This window comes from Tupaia chinensis, unplaced genomic scaffold (genome assembly GCF_000334495.1).
Source record: "Tupaia chinensis unplaced genomic scaffold, TupChi_1.0 Scaffold000076_1, whole genome shotgun sequence".
Taxonomy (NCBI): Eukaryota; Metazoa; Chordata; class Mammalia; order Scandentia; family Tupaiidae; genus Tupaia; species Tupaia belangeri.
Window position 1 is genome coordinate 3,467,679 of NW_006159536.1, and position 19,555 is coordinate 3,487,233.

Sequence of the window (19,555 nt, forward strand, 5' to 3'; positions counted from 1 at the left end):
TAGAAGTTCACTGGTGATTTAATCTCTGCCTATTGGCTCAACACCTGTAATCTCACCACTCTCCCTGTGTACTTCTAAAGCACGGAATTGCTTATTATTTATTTATTTATTTATTTTTATTTAGGTTTTATTTTTTATTTTATGATTTCTTATTCATATGTAACTACTGTACATCTCTAGCACACAATATGATTTTTCAAAGTATGCATGCAGTACATGACAACCAAGTCAAGAACATCACTATGTACATCATTTTCAAAAGAGAACGCATTGCTATGTCTGTTAAATATTTCTTTCCTGACCCCCTTGCACTTACTTTCTACTATCCACGCATCAACCATACTCTGGCATTTCCACCGGTCCTTACTTCTATTATATCTTTGGATCTTTCCACTTTCGCCATAGAGTGTGGACATTTGGTGTATATTGAGTGGGGATATACAATGTTTGTTTTTCATAGTATGACTTAATGATTTCTCAAACACACCATATCTCATGTTTTTATAACTTTCCACATGCCTGAAATGTGTTAGCTCATTGATCTTTTCCATACATGAAACTTTAATTTAGCTTATAGACCCTGCCATGTAATACTTGCTTTCTGAAATATGACAGCCATTCCCTAGTCCCATACAGGAACAACAAATAAAGCAATATTTCCTCTGTCTTTAAGATAAGATTTTTGCACCTCCTTCTTTAGCATAAAGGTATTGAATAAATATTTAATTGGGCATTTATATTATTTTTCCCCAGCCATATTATAAACAGTTTTTTTTCCCACTAAGTTTCATTTTACTTTATATTTCTAGCAATTAACACAGTAGTGGTCACAGAGTGGACATTTAATAAACATAAGTAGAAATAAGACATTTTGAAATTTGATGTTCAAAGTCTCTTCATTTAGTTATGAAATTCAGAAATATATAAATCTGCTCCATATTTAAGCAGTAAAGAATTTTATTAAAAATAGATATTATCTGTTTATAATTTAGTTTTATTCATTGATTTTTAAGGACCACAAAAGTCAGTAATTTTTGCAACATAGGAAATACAAGGGTTGTTTCACAATCAAGTTTGCATAGAAAGAACCCTAGACATATTGCTAATTTTCTTATGCTAACTTCCTAAATCCCATAGAAATGTAAACCAAAGCTGGAGCATGTGGAAATCGAAATATATACATTTCTGGTGACTAAATCTGTATTTAACCAATGTAACACATGACAAAAGCTAAGAAAGTACTCAGTAGAGATTTTTATCCAAATAGAAAAACTATGTTGTATTACCTTAACCAAGTGATAAGGAAATAGTTCAAGTACACTAACCAGTAAATTTTAAATTGTCATTCCTCATTAGCAGTAACCATAAAAAAATTATGAAAACCAGCTATCCAATTAGAAGCCTTAAATAGAAAAATGACAATGGTTGGTACTCCAAACTTTAAATGCACATTTTAATTTTGATATTCCATAAAAGTATTGAATAGTAAGACTCAATTTATAAACTATCATTTAAGAACTCATTGCTCTTGTATTAAAGTAACTATGCAGTCACCTTATGTTTTTGAAAGCTTTGATCTTTTGCAAAGATCCTGAAATTTCTTAAACCTCTATTGAACACTCTAGTTTTGAAGTCTATACACATTGCATTTAAAACAGAATGGAGGGCATGCCAAGGTAGCAACTTGCATATTAAAATGTCACTCTTTGCTATAAGGATACATTTCACATGCACATTTACTACAACTGGCTCACATATTCATGCACATTCATACATGCACTCAGGGTAACAACGTCACCAAAAGATCATATTAGATGTTTCCTTATACTCTCTGAATTATAGTAGTTTGGTAGAGAAATTAGGCTGATCGTATTCCTTTTTTTTTTTTTTGAGAGGTTTTCGCTATAGGGTGTGTGCACTCGCCAGACAGACAGAGAGAGACATAGAGACAGAAAGCGAGAAATCACCCCCCAGGGGGGATGGTCACGCTGCAATCGCTTCTCCTCCATTCTCCTCTCGGGATCTTGGGTACACACGCACATGCGCCCGGCGTGAGTTTTAAGCCACCTTGTTCGGGGTGCAAAAAGCAGTCGACTAAGTGGGAGTCCAGCGACATAGCCATTACGCTAACTGCTGGTTCCCTAGGCTGATTGTATTCCTTACTTAGCTGACTAAAGTCTCAAAGGGTAAATAAGGATTTACTGGATATCCTAATGTCTGTGTGTCATGTCTTCCAACCAGAACTAGAGATAATACTTTTAAATTTTCAGTCCCTAGGACTATGGAGTGTTAGCACATACCCAGAGCATGAGCTCTACCACATAGTGTATGGGTTCATATCCTAACCTTAATAGTTACCTGCAGAGATCAAGTACTTAAATACCTTGAGCCTCGGTTTTTTCCCCAGAAAACTGTTAGGGTAACCACCTCTAGTATGTGGCTGTAATGCACCTCATACAGAGACGTTCCCCTAGGTTGCTAATGAGTACTTGCTCATTAATTGATAAACTTGTCTCACAAAATGTCTGGACTTACTGCCAACCATTACTTTCACAGACTTGCCTGTTTTACAACTATATAGACAGGTGTTTGAGAATATAAGAAATTAAAACAGAAATAGGAAAGCTTTTTAGTCCATTTTGCTAATTAATATGTCAGGGCCCATAAAGAAGAACTCATCGGCTTTCTTCAGTACTGCATCATCTTAAAGAGCTGGGTCAGCAAAGATCTCTGCAGATAGTCAATACATATTAAAACAGTTCCAAGCAGTAAATCAAAACAAAGAAAAAAAAAAAAAAAAAGGAAAGAAAGAAAAGACAACAAAAAAAAAAAAAAAAAAAAAAAAGTAAAATTTATAAGCCCTTTCTGTCTGAATGTAAAGGAGCATTAAACTTTTGGTTTAGTTATCAAAAAAAATGTAAGGAAGAAAAGATTTCTTCTCAGACATACTTTTGACGCCAAGTATGACCAAAATTAAAGCATCAAGCAAACAAAAAAGCTATACCAAATTTGATGCCATTTTCTCTTGATTCTGACGTTCCCTCAGAATATTAAAGTCACTTTAAAAAATGTTTTTATTGTTTAAAACATACATTTAAGCCCAGCAGGTGGAATGGAGGTTAAGGTACTGAATCCCATATGGCCGGTTAAATGGTTTGAGTCCCAGACCCAGAGACTTTAAAATCATGCTGGCACATGTGCATGTGTGCCCCAAATCCCAAGAGGAGACTGGAAGAGAAAGGATTGCAGCACAGCCATCACCCCTGAGAGCTGATTTCTCACTTTTCCTTTCTCTCTCTATCTCTGTCTCTGGCAAGATTATGTATCCTACAGGAAAAACTAAAACAAACAACTACCACATACATTTTATGGATTGTTTTCACCTCCTGCATTGCTAGGATATGAATTTTGTCAGAAAATAATTAGTCAGACAGGGAAAGATTTGAAGTTTTTTTTTTTTTTCAAGACTCTTTGAAACTCAAGATTTTTCTTAAAGAAACTGAACAAAAGGCATTTTATTGCTATCGTCTCTGGGTGTCACTTATCATTCCATAGACAGGAATACCTCTCATATATGGAAGAAGACCCTGCAAGATAATAAATAGGAGGATCATCCTTCTGTCTTCCTTGCCAAGGTAATGAGATGCAATATAGTATGAGGGGAAGCCCCAAAGTAGGTCATTAGAGGAATCTTGAGAATATTGGATTGATTCCAGAAGGGGTGAGGGGACACTACAGTTTGGGCCAAAAATGTTAGAAAGATTTATCTTATCTGGGATTTTGGTTTGATCTGAGCTCTAGGGAATCAACTATTTAAAGAGAAAGCCAAGGAAGGCTGCCAAGAATATTGTCACAATTTTGGGAGGTACCCAAGCCAGACCAACAGATGGAACTTGGCACAAAAATGGCTCTTTACACACTAAGTAGCTGACTCAGAAGAAATTTTAAGTCAGATGAATTTATTAAAATGTTGAATATCATCCCAAATAAAAAGATGGATGATAGATTTAGGTCAGCACATATAATTTCATTTCTTTAACTTCCTGATGGTCTTAGGTAGAATGGGACTTGTCTACATTTCTATAATTAAAGGGAAAAACTCTTCTTTCTTAGTAAAAATAAAATTTCCTCTTTACTTAAATATTGTAAAGAGGACATGAGGAAGGAGAAAGGACATTGGGACAGAAAGAAATTGAGTGATCCTTTAACATTGATGAGTATGATTCTAGAACTTGACAAGTTAAAATACAACCTTGGAACATTTATCTTAGTGGACACAGACATCTAGGGGACCGGACGATAATCACATATTAAGTGAATTTTAAAAATAATTTTGTAACTGAAAGAGATTGTGAGCATAAAAAGGACCCTTAATTCCTGCCATTATCACTATCATCACCAACAATATATCCTGATAAGAAGTTCCTCTTCATAAAAGCAACACACTCAGGGAGTTGCATTTTATATGAGGATGAGTTTCTGAGGCTGATGATTCAAAATCAGGTCCCTCCTACATCAAAATAAATGTTTTTGGCATGCATGCAAATGAGCCCAGTGTGAGTTTCAAGCCACCGGGTCCAGGACTTCAACCACAGTCAACCACATAAGAGTCCAGCAACAAAACCACTACACCATCTGCTGGCCCAAACCTCACCTCTTAATACCACAACGGGTTAAGTTTCCATCCTCTTAATACCATCACAATAGCTTACTGGATATTTGGGAGACACATTCAAATCAAAGCAATGCTGGGCCAGCATTCCTCTTTCAGATTCTTAGGTTCATCAGGGGGGGATCAGAACATGAATTCAAACTTAGCACCATGCCATTTCAGAAGCAAGAAAAGAACCAGTCAGAATATTAGTTCTCTCCATTGCCATGATCCTAAATTCAGTCAGTTGACACCACTTAACAGAAGAACAGAAGAATGATTGGAGAAGGGTATAGTCTTAGAGTGTACAAATTTATAACCTTAATCACATATTTCTCCTTAATGTCATTCTGTATTTTCTAAGAACTAATGTTTTCCAAGAAGCCCTTATCTAACATAACTCTAGAGTATATAATTTTAGGTGCTCATTTAGCCTTCTTCATTGAATGCTACTTTTTTGTTCCAATGTCATCAAATTTCTGGTTGTTTTCTGGCATTTGCACTGGCCCCACAGATGTCCAATGAAAACCTCAATAAGGTGATGGTAGGATATAAAACAATTTAGATATAGGAATAGTGAATATTGGAATAATAGTGCATTAGCAATAGAAATCTATAAAACATCTGATATATTTAAACAGCTTGGTTTATGTGATATAAAGACTATTGATAGTATTTGTATCTACCAGCTAAGTCAAGTTGCACTGTGAAGTTTATAAATAATCTACCAACATCTTTGTTTTATTTTTCTATTTATTTATTTCTTTATTTTGCTACAAAAAAAGTGCTCTCCAGAAGGAGACAAATAGAGAGAGAGAGAAAGAGAGAGAGAAAGAGAGAGATCCCATCTCCTTCAGTCTCCTCTCAGGATTTTGGGCATGTACACACATGCACCCAGTGTGATTTTTCAAGCTGCCAGGTCCAAGACTTGAACCCCACAGCCAGCCATGTGGAACCCAGCCACCTTAACCTCCTCGCCAACTGCTGGTCTGCCACCTATATCTTTAAATTTGCCACTTTTGTCCATTTCTTTTTAAGTTGGTAGGTTATTATATTGAATTTATTCTTAGAGTAGCTCTTTATTAATGTTTCTTACATCCTACTATGTAAAGAATAGATCATTCAAATTCACCTAAAATATTACAGCAATATACTAAAATGACAATGTTCTCATTTAAAGACTGAAAATAACATTTAAACACTGACTAATTTTCTTAAAAACTGACTAGATTAGAATAAGATTTGATTTCCTGGGAAAAGCCAAAAAGCTTATTATTTGTTTGCTTTCAAAAACCAAGTTGGGGCTAGCTCTGTGGCAGAGCACTTAGGCACTATGCAGAGAAAGCCAGATCCCACATGACCAACCAAATCCCACCTCCACCAGTTCCATACTAGATGTACACACACATGCCCAGGAACCTGCTAGGAGGGAGAATTGGAAGGAAAAGAAGTGTGTCGTGCGCAGGTGCCATTGAGGGATGCTCTTACCTTCTCGTCTCCTCCTCCTCCCCTATCCTCATTCACAAACATGTATTCTTTGGCAGTAGAAGACCCCAACAAACTGACCAACATTAAGACTCACTTTATTTTTTGCCCTGAAGCCTTCCCAGTGTATAAAAAAAGGCCTTTTCAAGTATGAATTGTGTTAGAGACTTTGGCAGTAGAAGACCCCAACAAACTGACCAACATTAAGACTCACTTTATTTTTTGCCCTGAAGCCTTCCCAGTGTATAAAAAAGGCCTTTTCAAGTATGAATTGTGTTAGAGAACTACAAAAGGTGCCATGCATTAAAGATGAAACTAATTCAGGCTATCCTAGGGGCTCCTTGGTCATGAGAACCTCCTTCTCAGGTTCCAAAAACACTTGTAGTAGTAAGAACTTAAAAGAGGATGATGGAAAGAAACGGCATGTGGCAATTTATCACTTCCATGAAAATCTTTTCTTTCTCAGTGATCTAACCTCTTAGGGTCTTTATTAAGAGGAGCAGGAAAAAAAAATCTAACAGTTATGAACCAGCACTTCCCTGCTGTTATCACAAAAAAAAGGGAAAGATGGAAAGAAGAAATCATAATCTTGCCCTGGAACATGATGGAGGTAATGAGGCATCAAGGCCACTCACTGCTGAAAACATAATTGTCACATAAACACAGGGGACGCTCAGTGACAAGAAAGACTTCTTTGTTTCAGAAACAGAGGGATGCCAACAATTCGTAATCCTTCTGTTGTTTGGAGGTGGCAATTCTGAGAGTAAAGTAGGTATTTTTCTTCTCCCAGATAATGCACCCCTAGAGGAAAGGGATTACTGTAGCATTTAAGTGTTTTCAACTAATATGAATGAATAAATGATGATGAAGGAAGGGAGGATGAAGAAATAAAAACCTGGCTACTTGGACGTGAAGGAAAACTCAGGGTTTCAGAAGTGAAGGTATCTCACATATGCTAGAGAAAGACCTAGGAGACCCCGAGAAACCCTTGTCGACCTTCTTAGAGAACATCCAGGGACTCATTCACAAGTCTAAAGAAAGATAATGCTGTCACCTCTGTCACAATCCCTTGGATGACAAGCCAAAAGACTTCTTTTTTGAGGAGAAAGTAATGACCACATCTTTCTTGCTCTGAAACTCTGTCCCACTGTGTTCGTGTGGAAGTCATCAGAGGAAAGAACTTAGAACTTTCTTGGATTTTCTTTTACAACTCACTTCTTGTTTTAAGTGTTCAGTTGGGTTTCAGATTTTTGGTTTTATAATTATTTTTTTGGAAACGTTTGTGCTTTCATCTCAAACATTTTGAGTCAGCATTCATTATGCCACAGTACACACAGCCAAGCAATAATTTATCTTCGTGGAAGTCCGAGACATCTCATGTATTAATTAGAAAGCCTTTCACTGACTAGTGGATAGAAACAGGTTCCAACTGCTACTAAAACACAGCCAGTGATTTCCAGGAAGGAGAATAGAAAGTCTGTTACAAGGAATTTCTTACCCAATTTGTGTCCAGCCAATGAATGAACTTTGCTTTCATCTGGCACTGAGGAGAAAAAATAAAAGGACAGGATCAGATATGCTTATAAATCAGACTTTTTTTTGGATAATAAATTAGTATAGATCCATAATAAGTGAAATCTTTTACTGGCAAAGATTTGAGAATTCATTTTCTCTCAGTTTAACTTTATTTTTATTGGTAGATGTTCTAAAGCTATAAAAATATGTTTATTAGATCTTCAATGAATATCATTTTATTTTTAAAAAATTCTTAATAGTGGGGCCAGCAGGTGGCAGGTGGTTAAAGGTGCTGGACTTCCCATCGCCAACCGTGGTTTAAGTCCTGGACTTGGTGGCTTGCTTTCTCACTTTTTTTTCTCTCTCTCTGTTCCTCTTTCTGGTCAAATTTAAATAGATGTAGTTGAATAAAATAATTCTTTCAAAAATTTTTAATAGTTAACAGGGTAGTTGCCTCCATGTAGTTTTCTTTCTCCAAAAGGGAAAGATCAACTTAGGAGCATAAATGTGTATAATCTATAATAAAATTCTTTTTTTTTTTTTTTTCGGAGAGGTTCTTGCTATAAGACATGTACACTCGCCAGAAAGAAAGAGAGAGACAGATACAGAAAGGAAGAAATCACCTCCCCGGGGCTACGGTCACACTACAATCCCTTCTCCATTCTTCTCTTGGGATCTTGGGCACACACACGCATGTGCTGTGCATGAGTTTAAGCCACTGGGTCCAGGACTTAACCCGCTGTCAACTACATGGGAGTCCAGCAATATAGCCATTATGCCAACTGCTGGTCCCTCTATAATAAAATTCTGAGCATAACAGCAATATGCATAGTCAGTATTCAAGGACTGAACTTCTGTGTCTGGTCAAATAGAGTAAAAAGGAATTGATTTAGAATTCTCCCCAAAACAGTGTAAAAACTAGGCAGAATGTGAGATGATGACATCCATCAGACAGCAAAAAGCAATGACTACCATTTGTTGAAAAACAAATGAAGTGAGCCCCACAATTACCCTTGTTTACTGTCTGAAGAAAATTTTTAGGCAATGGTGCAGTGAGGGAAACACAAGCAGAGCCCAGCAACACCCCTACCTTAAGGACATGCTATTAGAGAGCTATACAGAATTCTTTTGGATAACTTCAGAGACTCTCTTTATATTAAGTTGTCAGGAAAGTTGGATCTATTTTTGCATAGAAAAACATAGAAAAATACGTCATGACTTTCCCAGTAATCTAATAATTTAATTAACAATGGTGGTCACATATGTATGAGGAAATTACTCAACACCTGGCCAAACAAAAATAAAATAGAAACAAAAACAAAACATAAAAAAAAATAGAAACAGAACATAATCTAAAGTCATGCAGGTTAAGAATGGTATCTGTTTCCAATGGTCAGAGTAGAAAACATTATAACTCGAGTCATCAATTATAATATAAAGAGTGCTCTTGCCTTAAAAATGGGGATAATTAAAGTCTCAATTGACACAGCTGTGATAAAATGAATAGTTTTTTAAAATGAGTTGATGTTTGAAAGTCACAATTTACCAAAGCTTGTATCGAAAAAAATAGATAACATAAATAGCTCTATAGTTACATTTTTAAAAATTAGCTTTTAACTAAAACTTTCTCACAAAGAAAACTAGGCCCAGCTGGTTCAGTCAAACCAGCAACCATCACCAAACATTTAAGGAAGAAACAATTTCGCTTCTACAGAAACTCTATCAGAGAATTAAGAGGAGGTATTATTTTAACTTACTCTAAGAGGTTAGTGTTACTCTGACACTAATATCGGGAAAGTACACATAAAAACTACTAACCAATATCCTTTATGAACAAAGATGCAAACTTATTAATTTTTAAGAATGTCTGAAAGGATTACCACTCCAGTATTCATCAATAGCTACTCATTTTAACCATGAGCTGCTATCTGTGTTATTCTGTAAAACCCTGGTGCTAAGAGTTGAAGCAAAATGAGGTAAAATTTGCCAGCAAGAACCTCTTCCACTGTCCTGAACGCTACACTAGTCTCAGGTTTATAATTATTCTGTTCTCAATTCTTAAAAATCTTGTTGGACTTTTGTTGTATTTCCAGTTGGGAGGTAAGATGGAGAGCATTTTTTTTAATTGATTGTGAGCCAAATTTTGTCTTTCATAGGCTATAAAAACAGACACAAAATCGATAGTTCAAATGGAAAAATAATGGAAAGTAATGATAAATGATTAAAAATAATAACAGAAGCTTATATTTATTGAGTACTTATAATATGCAAGTTCTGCCCTAGGTACTTTAATTCATTCAATACACACAATGACTTAGAAAGACAGGAATTATTAATATCCTTGCATTACAGATAAATTGATGCACACCCCGGAAATGGAGGAACCAGAACCTCAACATGGTACTCTTATCCATACCACTAGACTTATGAGGAGGGTCATAGAAAAGCTGCTATCTGAAAAGCATACATTAAATATAAGAAAATGCTTATATGCTAGAAAACTATTATCTTTTATTATTTGAATATACACTATTAATAGACATTTTTGTGGTATCCAATATGTATAAGTGTTAGCTGTAATATGAAGATATTCAGAAACCTATACTTCTAGTGGGTTTGAGTTAAAATATACATCCTTGTTTCACAAGTAACAAATCATCTTTTTGAATTAGAATCTTGGCTTGAGAACTTAACTAGTTTTGTGGAAGTTTTTTTTTTTTTTTTTTTTTTTTTTTACTTTGTCTCAATTTAATCACATAGAAATGGAAGATAACATTGCTTGTTGGGGCCAGCAGGAAGTGTGGCAGCTAAGAGCGCTGGACTCCCACATGGCCAACCACGGTTCGAGTCCTGGACCTAGTGGCTTGCTTTCTCACTTTCCGTCTCTCTCATGCTCTCTCACTCTGTCCCTCTCTGGTCAAATTAAAATAAATAAATAAATAAAATTAAATAATTCTTAAAAAGAAAACCAAAACATTGCTTGCTTCCCCCATAGATTTGGGGTAAAGTTTACATATGTACATGGAAAATAATTAGAAGATTATACAGTAAATGCTTAATAAATTTAAGCATTTCACAATTGTTAATAAACTGAATAGAAAGACATGATAATATGATTTCTAATAAGAAGTCAGATATAGGTTGAATTCTGGTGTTACCAGGCAAGTTACTAAGTTTGATTTCTTTGAAGGTTTTTGCCATAGGGAGTGTGTGCTCACTGGAGAAAGACAGAGAGAAGGAAAGTGAGAAATCACCCCCTCGGTGGGTGACCATGTTGCAATCCATTCTTCATTCTCCTCCTGGGATTTTGAGCATGCGCACACACATGCCCAGCATGATTTTCAAACCTCCAAGTATAGGACTCAAACCGCACTCATTTGTATGGGAGTCCAGTGCTTTAACCTCCACATCATCTGCTGCTCCCACTAAGTTGTTTCTAACCTCAATTTCCCCATATGAAATGGGGATTAAAAACAGGAAGATGTGAGAACTAAATAAAAAATAAACATATGCAAGAGCACTTAGCACAATGCAGATATCACCTCTCAGTTTGCATGGATCCTAGTTCATCTCATATTGATGGAAAGGCAAAAAAAGCATAGAATGTCTTGTCTTAGTATGTATAAATATTCTTTAAAAAATTCACATAAAGCTAAGGCTTTTGGCTTGTTGTTATTTTGCTTTTGTCTATTTTGCTTTTTCTTTTCTTTCTCTCTCTCTTTTTTTTTTTTTAATTCAAGCCAATTTAAGTATTACAAATTTCTCAGCCCCAGTTGGGATTCACAAAGTACCTTCTTAACTTTTTTGTCAAATAATGTCTATTATCCCTAGAAGGAAAACTTATCCTTATGTTAATCTACAATTTGAAATTCTTTAGAACACTAATATAAACTATCTTTAAAAAACAGTGTAGAAAATCCAAATGGGTGAAAGGCATAAAATTAGGGGTCTCTCTCCACTGACACAGATGTCTATCTTTAGGATGGAAGACAAATGAATAAACTTAATAGAAAAGAGAGGGAATTGTAATGACTCAATTAATAGAATACATGTTATTTTAAAGGTTAAATTTGGAACAATCATCTTTTATACAGATGCTTAGTGCTGGAAAGCGATTTAAATAACAGTAGCAAATGAGAAAATGAAGCAAAATTACATGCACCACCAAGTTTTTTTTTTTTTTTAAATGGCAAGTGTTATAATTAATACTCAACTTCCTTTATAACTCACATTACCTTAAAGCTACTATTAAACTTACCTCTTGGGACTGGAGCTTAAGTTTAGTAGTTTCAGTGCATAATATTTAATATTTAGGCAGCAGAGTGATAGGAATGGTCGTAATATGAGTTGTGGCAGGTGTTTTATTTTAAACAGAAGACTTATGTACAAGAGATTGGAAAATGAATGGGCCTGGTGTGGGAAAGGCCTTCCATTCCAAAAGAATAATCAAGCATCAAGTCAGATTGTTGACAGAGTAAGGACCCAAGTGTCTTGTTCTGGTTTAGATGATTCTTTTCTCTTCTTCTTCTTTTTTTTTTTTTCTTTTTAAAAAATTTTCCAGAACCTATTACATTCCCTTTTCTTTTTTTTTTTTTAAATTTTTAATTTCCAGAAGATGCGTGTAATTCACCAGAAAGAGACAGAGAGAGATAGAAAAGGAAAAATCACCCCCAGTGCAGTATGGTCATATCACAGTCCCTTTTCTCCCATTTCTCCATTCTAAACACACGTACATGTTTTTTAAGCCAGTGGAGTCAAGATTCGAACTACAGTCAGCCATCGGGAATTCTCCTCCCTTAACCACTAGGCTATAGGGCCAGCCCACATTCTCCTTCAGTTTTAACCAAGAACTGGTAATATTTACTTATGATGATCTTTAGGAGGTATTACAGTAATTAAAGCCATTTCAATGAAACGTTGAGTCTTTCTGAGGATGTAATTCACAGACATTTATTTCTACAATTACTGGCATTTTTATTATAACCATCATAAAATACTTAGACTTGGACTTGTTTCTCTGGATTTATTTAGAGGAGGGAGTTGTGCACCAACCTCATGATTCTTGAGATTCAACACAAGATCAACGTACACTATAGTCACTACTTGATTTAATTTCCATAAGGTACTTAATGAAAAGGACAATCTTTGGCTTGAATGTCTCCTTCTAGGTCCTCCTGATTCAGGATGACCTGTCTGAGAAATAGTAACCTGATGGTCCATTTCTAGTCCTACGGGTCATAGGCCTTTGAAGCTAATTAGGACTGTCTGACATCGACCACACGTTTTTGAAAACTGTAAATAAACAGACTGTCTTTTCACCTAATTTCAACCAGCTTTATTGTTAGAATTGAGAGGAAGAAAACATGGAGGAAGAAATCTATGAAAAGATGGCACTCTGAGAACTTGTTAGAGGCAAACACTGACATGCGTATAATATGCACATGTGCCGGCTTCCCAGTAGGATGCATTTATATTAATACGGTGATCACTTAGAGTGTTTTATTCTATTGTCAAGCCTTCTATACACTTCAAATGCATTCTCACTGGGGGAAAACAATCCCCTTGCTTATTGATAGCATTTGATACGCATTCTATAATATAAGTGACTATTAGGGACTGCACTTGCTTAATAAAAATTTGCAGAACAGTGGCAGATTTGGCGAGTTAATGGGCCCCATATGCTCTTCCTATGCTGACAGAAGATGGTATATTGCTAACATGCACAAATTTCTTCAGATAAAAATTGCCATCAGCTACAGTTATTCTTTTTGAGAATGCCAACACTATGTCACACAGGGAAAATATGCAAATGTGTTCAGATTCCCGGTACTTCATATTGAGACACTTTGATACAAAGTAGCACTTGAAAATATGATGCAATACTTGTCTTCTACACAGACAGCTCTATTTCATTTAATTTTTGATTTCCATATCTTTGACATAATAGAGACTGGAATTTTGAAGTCGATATTTGGCACCATAAAAATGTATCTTCTAATGAGGCCAAAAATACTTCTCTGTGGATAGTTTGCTTGGGAACTAAATATAAAGTAATTTCTTAATGGTTAATAAATTTGTTTCCAAGAGTTGTTCTTTCAGAACTTAAAAAAAAAAAAAAATTGATGTGGTTGCCAATATTAAGAATCAATTTTCCTCTTCTATAGCAGATCAATTTCTGTGCCACTGATTGATTTCCAAAAGTTCTAAGGAATGCAAACATGTTTCAAGCTGTAAATTAAGTTCCCTCCTTCGTAACCACGAACTATTACCACATTAATTTATAGTGTTTTCTTATGTCGATGACTATTTGGCATATTATTTTTCCTTCAGGAGACTTTGTGAGTTTTTAGCACTGTGAATTTTAATGTGTTGAAAAGTCTTCCATCTCTTGAAAAAAAAAATCCAAAAACTAACAAGTCCTTGGTTCAAGAGGGGGTGAGGAAATTAGTGTGAGATAATGATGCAGACATTTACCTCACTAACTCCCTTATCAAGCTTCCCCAAAAGCTCTGTGCTCCATCCAGGATGACAATAAGCTAATCGGAACTCAGAAGCTGACATTTTCACCCTGTATCCTAGTGCATTCACTGTCATGGGAATACAGAGTAAAAATGAGGGGACTGTTCCTCTCATCACTGTCATCACTTCACTGATCTCTTTTAAGATTTGCTTTCAGGGGAACCAGCAGTTAGCGTAATGGCTATGTCGCTGGACTCCCACGTAGTCGACCGCGGTTCACGTCCTGGACTCGGTGGCTTAAAACTCACGCCAGGCGCGTGTGCGTGTGTGCCCAAGATCCCGAGAGGAGAATAGAGGAGAAGGGATTGCGGCATGACCATCACCCCTGGGGGGTGATTTCTCACTTTCTATCTCTCTGTCTCTGTCTGTCTGGCGACCGTGCGTGCCCTATAACGAAAACCTCTCAAAAAAAAATTTTGCTTTCAGTACTTTCCATTTGTTCTTATATGGTTGTGTTTACCTCATTAAAGAATATTGGGGAAAAAGTTCATAAATTCATAAATTCATTTGTTTTTAATCCATTCAATAAACACTGTCTTTCTCAAAAGAATTGATATCACATTAGGCCCTGGGTACACCTGGAGTCATGGGAGTCATGGATTAGCGTGAAAAAGGTGGGAAAGCTCAAGCATTGACATTAAAGGGACCTGGATATTGATGCTAAATACATGTTGGACTGTGGACTAATTATTGAGTATTTCGAGCTTACTGAACTTATTTCTAAACTGTAGATAATGTCCCTTAGGTTGAGATAACTTGAAAAGTAAAAACACATTATGGGACCTTGCAGTAGGTGTGAGAAAATAGATTATATTTGTCTTTCACAACTCACTGTAGGGCAAATGTGTTTTGAAATCACATTCCAATGTCATTTTCTTCAGGTCTCCACGCTGAACTTAGGGACCAAATTAATTTGTAAATCTCTCAATCGTTTCTGCATGGATCTGAATGTTTCATATTTAGCTAAAAAGGCCTTCGGCAGGTAATACGTCCTGTTTCTCTATCTTAGCTTGACTCAGGTCTTCTTAGGTACTCATTAATGTCTCCCAAGTGAACAAATATAGTATGTATAAAAATAAAGAAAGGACAGCAACTTGGCTATGTCCATTCAGCAAAAGGTTCTAGACTAATGAATGAGACAATCACTCATTATGTGTATATATACACACACACACACACACAATTATATGAATGACGTAGAATAAATGTGTGCAAACGTTGTAAGTACTAGTGGCACAACTGGTTGACAACTTTCTCCCAAGGAAGGGATAGGAGAAGATAATTGGAATCTGATTCTGCACTATGTCTAAATAAAAAACAAAATACAACTGAAATGTTTAGAGTAAAAATACATGTGGTTAGGGGCCAGCAGATAGCGGAGTGGTTGGTTTGTTGGACTCCTACATGGTTGAACATGGTTGGAGTTCCAGACCTGATGGCTTAAAACCCATGATGGATGTGTGTGTGCTCAAAATCCTGAGAGGAGAATGGAGGAAAAGGGACTGTGGTGTGGCCATCCCCTCTGTGGATTGATTTCTCACCTTCTCTCTGTCTCTCTGGTGAATGCATCCACCCTACAGCAAAAAATCTCTCTTTTAAAAAAAGTGGTTATATTTTGAATAGTGAAACATAGAACTGTAGAAAAAATATATGACTAACAGGCAATTATACTTTGTCATCTTTCTCTGATGCCTGAGCTATTTGTGTCTGATCACTGGGGTATTAGTTCCTAACAATTTCTTTTGGGCCTTATTGGCACTAATCACGTTGTTTTTCACATGGTATGACACTTGAAATAGCAGTTTCCCTCCATTCCCTCTGTTTATAGAAAATATCACATAACATTTCTTAAAAAAAAAACAAAAAACAAGTATTTGGTACAAAAGCTCTCCTTTTCAATACATGAATGTTATATGAGTTTTCAAAGCTATAAAAATAAAGTAAATGCCTCCCAGTCATATGATAATATCTGAAAAAAGAATAGCAAAATCATTAGCTTAAAAAATTGGTTTTATTATATATTGAAGCACTTAAAAATACTTAAAGGTGTAAGGAATAAGAAATAACAATAGGGACCTGAAGATAGCATGAGGTTATGTTGCTGGACTCCCATATAGTCCACTGAAGTTTGAGTCCCAGACCTGGCAGCTTAAAACTCATACTGGTCGTGTGTGCGTGCACGCCCAAGATCTCAGGAGATGAATGGAGAAGGGATTGTGGTGTGGTCATCCTCCTGTGGGGTGATTTCCTGCTTTCTAACTCTGTCTCTCTCTGTCTCCCGGGCAAGTGCATGCACCCTATAGCAAAAATCTCTCTTAAAAGAAAGAAAAAAGATAAAGAAAAGAAATAACATCAAAACAAACACTGTATTGACTTTTCAGTTTAAGAAAAGAATATTATTTTTCCTTTGAAGTACTACGAGTGTTCAAAGCCAATACCCTTCCTTTCAACCTTCCTCAAAGGTAACCAAAATTTTGAATTTTGCACTTTAAATTTGTATATTTCATTAAAGCATAGTGAATTCTATTGACTAGTTTTTCCTGTGCTGACTGATGTGATTGTAAATGATATGGTTTCTCTTTTTATTGTCTGTTAATATGTGACTTACGACAATGGATTTGAATTGTGTAACATCCCCAACCAGACTGGTGGGAAATGTATTGATGTTGGAACATTCTCTTTACAAGCTAAGTGATGTATGTGATTGAATGTATAAAGGAAATTAAAAAGAAATAACATCAAAACAAACACTGTATTGACTTTTCAGTTTAAGAAAAGAATATTATTTTTCCTTTGAAGTACTACGAGTGTTCAAAGCCAATACCCTTCCTTTCAACCTTCCTCAAAGGTAACCAAAATTTTGAATTTTGCACTTTAAATTTGTATATTTCATTAAAGCATAGTGAATTCTATTGACTAGTTTTTCCTGTGCTGACTGATGTGATTGTAAATGATATGGTTTCTCTTTTTATTGTCTGTTAATATGTGACTTACGACAATGGATTTGAATTGTGTAACATCCCCAACCAGACTGGTGGGAAATGTATTGATGTTGGAACATTCTCTTTACAAGCTAAGTGATGTATGTGATTGAATGTATAAAGGAAATTAAAGTAAAATTTTATATATATAGAAGAAATGTTAATGCAACATCTCACTACTTGGCTAAAACCCACTTGGTCATGGTACAGTATTATCTTTTTAAAGTTTATTTTATTCATGATGGAGAGTGCATGCAAGTTCGGGAGAGAGAGAGACGAAAGAAGCACCCTTGACACCGGCTGCCATTCCTTTCTGCCAGCTTCTTAGGTCATCAAAATCTTGGGCACACACGTTCTCACCTGACATGCTCTGGTTGATTGGCCCAGGCATTCAAACTCTTGGTTGGCCATATGACTTCCAGTTTTTAATTGCTTTCAGCAGAGATAGAGAGATAGAGAGAGAGAGAGGGAGAGTGAGAGTGCACACTTCCAGTGGGATATGTTCACACTGAAATTCATTCATTTCTCCATCCCATTGAAATTTTGGACATTCATGCACATGTGCCCTGTGTGTTTTGTAAGGCACTGGTTGCCAGAATTTGAACTGTGGTCAGTCATCTGGCTCCCTTTACCACTAAGGTCAAGGGTTGGCCCAAATTTGTTAAATGTTTAGAGATAATTTTGTACCACTTAATAGAGGACATCTACCTAAAGTTTTCTTTTCTTTTTCTTTTTTTTAAATGTTCTTATCTAGTTTTGCTCTCAGAATAATTAATACTTGCTTCATAGAATGAGTTGGGAAAGTATTCCTCCCTCTTTATTTATATGAAAGACTTACATAGAATTATTATTTTTTTCCCATAAAACATTCAGAATTCACCAGCAAATCCTCTGAATCTGAAGTTTATTTTGTGGGAAAGTATTTAAATATAATTCAATTTCTTTAACAATTATGGAGATAGTTAGACTAATACTTCTTGCATGCAGTTGCTATTTTAAATCTTTCAATAAATTTATGCATCACATCTTAATTATCAAATTTATTATTCATGATATTACCATATTGTCCTTTTAATATCTGTAAAATCTGTATTAATGTCCCTTCTCTCAGTCTTAATAATGTTCCTTTGTCTTGTCTTGTTTTCTACTGCTCAGTTCAGTTCATGGTTTGTCATTTTTATTGATCTTATTTAAAACAAACAAACAAACAAAAAAAAACCCTTGTCTTTGGTTTCAGTGATTTTTCTCAAATTTTTTCCAGCTTGTTGATTTTTTGGCTCTGATTTTGTTTTTGTTTTTTTTTTTTTGAGAGTTTTTTGCTATAGGGCGTGTGCACTCACCAGACAGACAGAGAGAGACAGAGAGACAGAAACCAAGAAATCACCCCCCAGGGGGAATGGCCACGCCGCAATCCCTTCTCTTCCATTCTCCTCTCGGGATCTTGGGCACGCATACACACGCGCCCAGCGTGAGTTCAAGCCGCCGGGTCCGGGACTCGAACCGCGGTCGACTACTTGCAAGTCCAGCGACATAGCCATTATGCTAACTGCTGGTCCCTTGGCTCTGATTTTTTTGTCACCCTCTAGGTAATCATTTATTCTTTTTCCACAAACATTTACTTTACATATCAAAAAAATTTTAGCTTATACTCCATAGTTCTTGACAGCTAATAAACAACTTTCAAAATTTCAGAATACTAAATTTTAAAGATAGTGTTCAAAATATTTCTTATAATTTTATATGATTGTTTGTGACTCTATAATGACAGAGACAGTATGGTTTTAAGTATTTTTGAGAAAATATTTACATGTCAGCTACTCAAATTGTTGAAAAGCAAATGCCCAGCACACTAGTCCACACATAAACCTTCTCAATTCAGCCCTGCCCACCAAGTATTCTGTGATATACCATCCGCTAGCAAAGATCAGTCTCTTTTTCTTCCTTCAAAGTCTTTCTTAAGAGGCAGAAGAAGCCAGACCTTCAGAAGAAGGTTCCACATGGCTCCAGTGAACTAGATTTTTCAGGGAATGAAGATTTTCTACTGATAATTCAGCCTCCAGCAAACGAGCTAGTGGCTGAACTTCAAGAATTTGAAAGAAACGAACCATCCATCAGATGACAAGAAATCACTGCCAGATCACGAGAAATATGGGAAAATGAGAAAATACCTCTCCTCCAAGGGATAAGAGTAATTCTTCTTCATCCTCAAGCAGTTAGGTGAAAATCATGGAAATGTCTGATAAGGAACTTTGAGCATTCATAATGTCGAAGCTAACAGAAATGGAAGAGAAGAGAGATAATGAACTGCTAAAGAGAAAGGAGAAAGAAGTTGACGAGTTCCAGGAGATGAGGAAATTCTTGCAAGATCTAAAAGAGGAATTACACACTTTACAAAAGACTCAAA

General features: G+C 35.8%; 1 protein-coding gene across 1 annotated transcript in view; it reads right to left on the minus strand.

Moving 5' to 3' along the window:
- The window catches only part of PARD3B (par-3 family cell polarity regulator beta), a 1,250,195-nt gene that overhangs the window by 425,492 nt on the left and 805,148 nt on the right, over window positions 1-19,555 (minus strand). Inside the window, exon 16 of the mRNA XM_006142461.3 lies at window positions 7,635-7,679. Within this exon, the coding sequence (XP_006142523.1) occupies window positions 7,635-7,679 (45 nt within the window). The remainder of the gene's footprint in view (window positions 1-7,634; window positions 7,680-19,555) is intronic.